Source organism: Squalius cephalus (assembly GCF_949319135.1).
Source record: "Squalius cephalus genome assembly, chromosome: 1".
NCBI classification, from domain to species: domain Eukaryota; kingdom Metazoa; phylum Chordata; class Actinopteri; order Cypriniformes; family Leuciscidae; genus Squalius; species Squalius cephalus.
Window position 1 is genome coordinate 18,436,086 of NC_137122.1, and position 8,858 is coordinate 18,444,943.

Genomic DNA, 8,858 nt, shown 5'->3' on the forward strand with positions numbered 1-8,858 from the left:
TAATGTGTGGCCCAGGGTTGTAAAGACGAGGCAGAATTTCTTCCCATTTATCCCACACATCTCTGATTGCCGCTAATTTGCCCCTCTAACGTCGACTGGGTCTGGTTTCACGGTCATCATAACAAATGACCCAAGAAATGATGTGGAATCTGCCCTGAGTGAAATATTGGCCTTCCACACTCTGTACTCCATAAACTGGCAGTTGCCTCCCTTTGATCTGTACACTTCAGCTAAAATTAGCAATCCACTGTAAGCATGAAAATCAATAAGATCAAGTGGTTTCCATTTCTCACTAAACACACGGCTTCCCTCCAGATTGATCATATCCAGGATAGTCTTCTCTATTGGTTGTAAATACAGCTCAAAAGCTGAGTGTATGTCGTGGACTCTTGAGATGGCAAATCGTGTCGGACCTGGAATGTTCTTGATAACCATGGAAGCTGGCAGTCTTCCCCGCTGTTGTGGGGGTGTAGATGTCCATTCTATTTTACCATCTTTTGACTCTCAAATAAATGAGGCCTATGATTAATCAGATGCAAATAGAAATATAAAACCAGTCCTAATTGAAAGGGAACAAGTTGACAAAAAGATTGAATCCAATATTAGGTGATAATATAGCATAACAAGTGATTTATAAGCTATTCTAGGCCAGTCATTTTGACCAGTAAGACCACAAGTGTAACAAGGTGACAAAACCCCCTCTAAAAAAGAAAGAAAATTGTCAACAAAAAAAAAACATTTGAGGAGTAGTTATACCATTTGTGAACAAAGTCACTAAGTTTCAGTCCAAAGCGATAACATTAACTAGTATTTTCAGGGGGAAAAGAAAATCTTCTCCAGGTCAAAATGACTCAAACACCACCATTTTACCAATCGCACTGAGACATTTAAAATGATACCAAACATGAAAAGGAAATTACTTTATTACTTTATTGCAGGGTGAGTTTTATCTCAGTTTAGCAGGAAAATCAAGTCTTACACGTGTGCGGATTCTCTCCAGTGTGGATCCTCTCATGTCTTTTCAGATGTGATGAATGAACGAATCTCTTGTCACAGTGTGAACATTTGTAAGGTTTCTCTCTGCTGTGGATCCTCTCATGTGTTTTCAGAGTTGATGAATGCCTGAATCTCTTTTCTCCAGTGTGAATTCTCTCATGCCGTTTTAAAATGCCCACTGAAATAAAAGTCTTCTCACACTTAAAGCACATGTACTCTCTCACACCTGTGTGTATTTTCTCATGTTTATGTAACATGTGGCGCTCTGAAAAACTCTTTCCACACACAGAACATGAATGTGGCTTCTCCTTCGTATGAACTGTCAGGTGTCTCTTCAGGTGTGATGCCCTAAGAAATGTTTTTCCACACTGATCACATGAGAACGGCTTCTCTCCAGTGTGGATCCTCATGTGAAGCTCAAGACTACTTTTGGTTGAGAATCTCTTTTCACACTGATCACATATGAACAGCTTCTCTCCGGTGTGGATTTTCATGTGTACTTTAAGATGTGCTGACTGTGTGAAAGTTGTTCCACACTGATCACATGTGAACGGCTTCTCTCCAGTGTGGATCCTCTTGTGTTCGGTCAGATGTGTTTTTTGTGAGAATCTCTTTTCACATTGATCACATGAGAACGGCTTCTCTCCAGTGTGAACTCTCATGTGAATCTCAATATATTGTTTGCTTGAGAAACTCTTTCCACACTGAGTGCAGGTGAAAGATTTCTTGGCTTTTCTTTTCTTTAAAAATGTCTTTTTAGTCTTTGAGCGACTCAAAGTTTTTTCTCCAGGTTTGATATGTTCCTCGTTCACTTCACTCAGTTCTTCACTCTCCTCCTTCACTTCCATCAGTTCCTCACTCTCCTCCTTTACTTCACTCAGTTCTTCACTCTCCTCCTTCACTTCCATCAGTTCTTCACTCTCCTCCTCCACTTCACTCAGTTCTTCACTCTCCTCCTCCTTCACTTCACTCAGTTCTTCACTCTCCTCCTTCACTTCACTCAGTTCTTCACTCTCCTCCTTCACTTCACTCAGTTCTTCACTCTCCTCCTTCACTTCACTCAGTTCTTCACTCTCCTCCTCCACTTCACTCAGTTCTTCACTCTCCTCCTTCACTTCACTCAGTTCTTCACTCTCCTCCTCCTTCACTTCACTCAGTTCTTCACTCTCCTCCTTCACTTCACTCAGTTCTTCACTCTCCTCCTCCTTCACTTCACTCAGTTCTTCACTCTCCTCCTTCACTTCACTCAGTTCTTCACTCTCCTCCTCCACTTTACTCAGTTCTTCACTCTCCTCCTTCACTTCACTCAGTTCTTCACTCTCCTCCTTCACTTCACTCAGTTCTTCACTCTCCTCCTTCACTTCACTCAGTTCTTCACTCTCCTCCTCCACTTTACTCAGTTCTTCACTCTCCTCCTCCTTCACTTCACTCAGTTCTTCACTCTCCTCCTTCACTTCACTCAGTTCTTCACTCTCCTCCTCCTTCACTTCACTCAGTTCTTCACTCTCCTCCTTCACTTCACTCAGTTCTTCACTCTCCTCCTCCTTCACTTCACTCAGTTCTTCACTCTCCTCCTCCACTTCACTCAGTTCTTCACTCTCCTCCTTCACTTCACTCAGTTCTTCACTCTCTTTGTTCTCTTCCATCGGGTCTGAAATGAAAGAAAATCTGTAATTTCATTGTCAGTACATCAAAATAATTCAAAGAGAGGAATATAACACAAAATACAACATAAAATGAGCCCTGGTGTGATAGAAGAAAGTAGACACATCTTAAATGCAAGGTCCACCCAATTGGCCCAAGATCTGAATCAAATGGGAAGAGTGTAAAAGAAAGGAGATCATTTGACCTGATTTTTAGATGCTGACAATAAAAAAAAGAAGTTTCTCCTCCCTTTACATTTGTTGAAAATCTGTACTCATTTAATTTTTTAACTGCATATCTAAATGTGATGAAGTGCTTGAATGTTTTTCAGCATCATGAATGAATGAAGAATAAACACCAACCTCTTTGTTCTTCAGGATCTTCAGTGTGTTTCATTCTGCAGGGTTCTGGATCACTCATGTTCTCACTTTCCTCTTTAATAAACTCAGTCTTTGCAGATTTCAGCTCTTCCTGATGTATTGCTGCTCGTCTTCACTTGTAGACTGATGGGAATATTCCAGCATTTATTGGAGAATTATAGTGGGAGGAGCTTCACTGATGATGAATTGCAGTGGGAGGAGCTTCACTGATGATGAATTGCAGTGGGAGGAGCTTCACTGATGATGTAATTGGTGTGGGAGGAGCTGATCTGCAAAAAAAAAAAAAAAATATATCAGTTACTGAGTTTGTTTTTTATACTAAATGACACATCTAAGCATTTTATATCTGTCTGTCTATCATTAAGTAACTGATGCTCATTCAACTCGTAACCCTAAAATTAGTCTCCTTATTCATTCAAATATTGTTGTGTTGTCACTTCTTTAAAAATCCCTCTTGAAGTCTTGGGGTTTTGATGCCAGAAAATAAACTTTATTATCCAATTAACAAAACCATGCAAATCCAGAGTCCAGTCTCGAACATACAGTATAGCCTACAACTCAAATGTAATCAATACCCCCCATCAACAACAAGACCACAGTTTATGAGCCACACTCATTTAAATATGAGTGTAACAACTGAATATATTTGCTAAGGAACGTAAACGTTTTGAGAGGGAACGCAGAAGTTTTGCGAGGGAATGCAAAAGATTTACTTTTTTTCCCTCCCATCCCAAATATTTTCCACCATCTCCCTTTAGAGGCTCTATAGAAATGAGCTTTAAGTGGCCATTTACAGGAGATCTGAAGACATCAGCATAATAAATGAGGTGAAAACAGGAACTATTGTCATGAAATAAAGAGTGTTTTCAGCAGATCTGTTAATATTGATGAGCCTCAGACTATCAACACTCATTCAACAAGCCATTCAGGATCATCATCAGATCATCTCACTTTATTGTGAGTGTTTGCTGTTAGACACACATTATTTGAGTCAGGCTAGATAATAAAAGCCTGTAAAACTGCTCAATTGAAAGACAATACTGGTATTGCTCACAATGTGGCATGGATAAAACATCAATAATACAAAAACATGAATGACACTAAATAACTACACCATTATATGTCCATATGAATCTAAACATTGTTTGATTTTATCATAGCTGAATTAATTGCAATGAAATGATTAGATCATCATTAGATCAGTTCTCATTAAAGGGTTAATCAGTATTTAGAGTTACCTGTTCAATACATTTCAATTTAAACAACGTAATCTGCCAAAGATAAATGTCAACAAAAATAAAAATGGCAACACATCGATTCCCATCAATTCCCCTCACAGATCTCAAACTTTGACTTGACATTCAGTAACAGTTCTCATTCCAAACATCGAGACAATCACACAAACGAACACAAAAGCACACACAATCGCTCAGGTCTGAATGAATTGTTGTTCTTTTTCTTTTGTTTGTTATAAAAAAAATTATTGTCTTCTGGCAGTATTATTTTATTTTACTATAATCACTTTGTGTTTTTTATGTCTCATTGTATTGTTCTGGTTCATGGCATAATTAAAATTTAAAATAAATAAATAAGACGTGCCAAATAATGTTCATAATGACAAAACATCTATAGATATCAACATAATCGCACAAAAATAACAACAAGGATTACATGCCGCTTCTCTTTACTCCAGTTGCTTTCGTTCTGCTGGTTGTGTAAAGCTGTGGTGAGATGGAGACAGTAATAATTTGTTTATTTTGTAAAAAAATGTGTGTTGTTTAAAATTCTTAGTAATTGTTCTGACTTCATGAAGCCTCATGGTGTGAATGAAACATCAAACTGACAAGAACAACCTCTTTGAAATGTATATATGATACTGGATATCAAGGGTGAAACTGTTAATAATGTAGACAGACAGCAATTTCATTCAATGCCAGTTATGTATGGGTGAAAAATAAATATTATTAGGTATTTAAAAGCTTGTGAGAAATTTAAAACATGAAAAGTGCAATAAGCAAACAATGCTTCATGGCTATCAGAAATAAAATGTTTTTTGATTCAACCAGAATCAGCAGGAGAAAAAAAGGACAATAAAATTGATAAAATGAGTAAAGAGTTTAATAAATACATGAAGCAAATACAAACATTAAGTGAAAGGGAATGAAACAGATCTCTTTCTTTACTGACTTACAAGAGCCAACGAATCTCAAGAGAAGAAGAGAAGAAAAGTGTCCAGTTTCAAAGATACATGAAAGTGTATCATGCATGGAAGAGTAGAAGTGGAAGAGAAACTAGATGTTCTGATGAAAAACAATGAAGACCGAGTTAAAAATTATTTTCAGATTCATGTCTATCTTAAAAGTGTTATGGCCTTCTTTTCAAATGTGATTTCAGAGAGAAAAACTGAGCCGCATCTTCCCAGTGTGAACTATCATGTGACGCGTAAGATATGATTTGTGTCTGAAACGGATTTGCACTTGACCTACTTACGCACCGCTCATCTCGCTCCTCTCTCTCCCGCTACAGACCTTGCGTAACCAAGCCCGGGGGCAGCCTGCGGATCATTGTCCCCACCTCCATCACCGGGCACCGATCTATAAAATGACCTGGATCCCAGCAACGCCAAAAGGCCGGCCCAGGCTTCCCCGCTGCCTTAGTGGCAGGAAGCGGGTCAAGGAACCGGCGTGGAGAGAGCGGAGGTACAGGAGGTGCTATGGAGGTGACAGGAGCTCTGGAACCATGGCTGGACTGGCCATTGGGCATACCGGGCCATAAAATTTGTACATCGGCGGCCCATTCGTTTTGTTTTGTTTTGCTTAATTGGCGGCGGCGCTGGGTTTGTGCCGGGTTAATGCATTGGTCAAAGTCAGTGTTAGTTGTTTTTTTTCTGACAGACCAGCCCATGAAGGACGTAGATCAGCGGCCCATTGGCTCTTTTCTTGATTGACACTGGGCTGGCCCAATCACAACTTTAAACGAGTGAGCGAGCGTGCAGCAGTGTCAGTGTGTATCTGTCAAAATAGATGGAGAAGAAACGCAGGGAATGTGCAGATAAATAGCGTGAAAAAATTGAACCAGGCCCTTAAAGCAGACACTGTAAACTGTGTCAAAATATATGTTTTCTGACCTTCATCAGCTCCTGTGGCAGATGATGATAGTGAGGACGGAGGATCAGGAGAGAGATGAGAGAGTGTAGAGTCCGCGGTAAGCAGAACTACTTTCAAAACACTTAGGCCATGTCATGAGTGTCGATTATTTCCACATCTGCATAGTTGATGATTACCGCAATTCACTAGAAATTTAATAAGAGGCGTTTGTAAACCATGTTTTCCGCCAAAATAAAAGCTTGATGCAGTTTGCGTCAAAATAAAAGATCATGTGCTTATCTCTTTCAAGTATAGAAATTGGTACAACACTAATTATGAAAGTTTCCTTTATTTTTTAGTGCATTTGTTTTACAAAATATGGCTATTACTGTCATTGGATTAATATTATAACTATTATTATGTAGTAGGTCTAATGTAGACACTGTAACTAAAAGAGGTTTGAATTTTTCTTTGTTTAATTTGCACACTGAATATGGGTTGGAGCTTTTAATTTGGAACTCTCAAAGTGCACCAGATTGATGAATTTAACATTAAAATGCACAAAATTTTAGATGGGGCATTTCATATAGTGGGCCGGTCTGGGCAAAAATGCCCGGGCCGATTTTTTGTCCCAGTCCAGCCCTGTCTGGAACTGCTGGGAAGCTCCGCCGTTGGCCCAGTCCTCCATCGAGGTGCTGGTCGGGGTGGGAGACCCCCTCGGGACCTGGGAACTGGAACAGGTTTAGAGGGGGAGGAAGGGAAAGACACAGAGAGAGAGAGGGTAGAGAGAGAGAGAGAAGTTGCTGGAAGGGGTTCGCCAACTCCGGGGCACGCCACCATCTGGTCCTCTGCCAGTTGGATGGCCTGGTTCAGCGACGTGGGACGGTGGCATTGGACCCACTGCACGGTCTTCTTTGGCAGCCGCACCACAAACTGCTCCAGCACCACCTTGTCGATGATTGCGTCCACGTCGCTTCCCCCAGCCATCAGCCATCTCCGGCATGAGTCCCGGAGCTGTTGCGCCATCACGAAGAGTCGGCCGGTCTCTCCAAGGTCCAGGGACCTGAACCTCTGGCGGTGTTGTTCAGGACTCCAGCTGACCCGCTGAAGGATGGTGCGCTTCAGGTCTTCATAGACCAGGAGGTTCTGGACTGGTAACTGCTGTGTGGCCACCTGCGCCTCTCCGGAGAGCAGAGGGATTAGCCGCACTGACCAGTCCGCTTTTGCCCACCCACATGCCTCAGAGGACCTCTCAAAGAGGTCTAGGAATGCCTCGGGGTCACCCTGCGGACCAATCTTATTGAGAGGCACGTGAGCAGGCTGGTCGGATTTAGTAGCTGGAACCTCCAGGTCAATCCAGCTCTGGAACTGCTCGCAGTCTGCCTGCTGGGCCTGGATGAGGGCATGGAACTGTCGCTCCTGGTCTTCCCTCAAGGCCAGCAGCGCTTCATGATGTTATCTATGCAGACTCTCTCACTCCTCGTCAGCTTATATCCGATCTCTCCACGCCGATTACTGCAACAAGACACAGGTGTTCGTCATTTGCACTTGACCTACTTACGTACCGCTTGTCTCGCTTGTCTCGCTCCTCTCTCTCCCGCTACAGACCTCGTGGAACCACGCCCCCCTCTCCACAGTGGCTTTTCTCCAGTGTGGATTTTCAATGGACTCTTAAGGGATGATGAGTGTCCTCTTGTGTTTTCAGACTTGTTAAATTACTGAATATCTTGTCACAGTGTGAACTCTTGTAAGGTTTTTCTCCAGTGTGAATTCTCTGGTGCAGTTTTAACCCTCTGGGGTCTGGGGGGTTTTTGGGGTCCTTGAGATGTTCTGACATGCCCTGACATTTGTGCTTTTTTCAGTTGCTTATAAACATATTAATGGCAAAGGTGTAAATTCACTCTATTTAGCACAAACAGGGCTACCATAATATGTGAACAACTTGCATGTACATGTTTGTATTTTTGATAGAATAATGTTTATGCATGGATTTTTCAAAAACAAAAAACTAAAGTTTCTGAAATAAGGCCATAAAACACATTCTAAATATATGTAAATAAGACTTTTGACTAATGGATGACGTTGCCTAGAATTTTTTCTTCAAAATTATGTGAAAATCATCCTGCCTAATCATTCACATAACACAATACATTGATTTAAATCTTGTAAAACACTTTTTGTTTGGAAAGGCCATATGCGGGTGGGCGTGATTCACACCTGTGGAGTCAATGGGGCCCGCATAATGAGGCTGCATACGTAATGAGCCTTTCATTCAGGTCTGTGACTGAGCAACAAGAATGCAAGGACAATATATAACTGGTTTGTTGTTTTTTTCCACAAATTTTGCTTGCAAATTGTACAATATCCAAGGTAAACATTTCTAGTAATTGTGCAGTTAATTGTTCTCATACTGTATTTTCAGATTTGGAATATATTCTCTTCCCAAATGTGTCACTAATAAAGCATAATAAAATTATTTAAAGAGAAGGCTTATAATGACCTTTTAAGATTTTGTTTACATCTATCCTTATATATATATATATATATATATATTTTTTTTTTTTTTTTTTTTTTTTTAAGGTTATACAATTACAACAACATTTAAAATTGTAACAATATTTCCAGTGTAATCTTTCTTTGTATTCGCGATTCATATTAAAACAGTATTTTTGCCAGCTGTAGTAGCTCCACAACAGCGCGCATCTGTGCGTTCATTCATTCTTAGAAACGCGATTCATATTAAAACAGTATT

At 40.5% G+C, this 8,858-nt stretch overlaps 1 protein-coding gene across 1 annotated transcript; it reads right to left on the bottom strand.

Annotated features, from left to right (window-relative positions):
• Positions 1-1,330: 1,330 nt before the first annotated feature.
• LOC307171164 (uncharacterized protein) lies at positions 1,331-3,280 on the bottom strand (the record flags this gene model as incomplete). The annotated part of the gene is made up of 3 exons (XM_079892629.1): positions 2,999-3,280; positions 1,769-2,403; positions 1,331-1,344 (listed from the first exon to the last, which is right to left on the bottom strand). Exons 1-3 carry the CDS (start codon positions 3,058-3,060, stop codon positions 1,331-1,333), a joined length of 711 nt encoding a protein of 236 aa, XP_079748755.1. The 5' UTR covers positions 3,061-3,280.
• Positions 3,281-8,858: the final 5,578 nt, after the last annotated feature.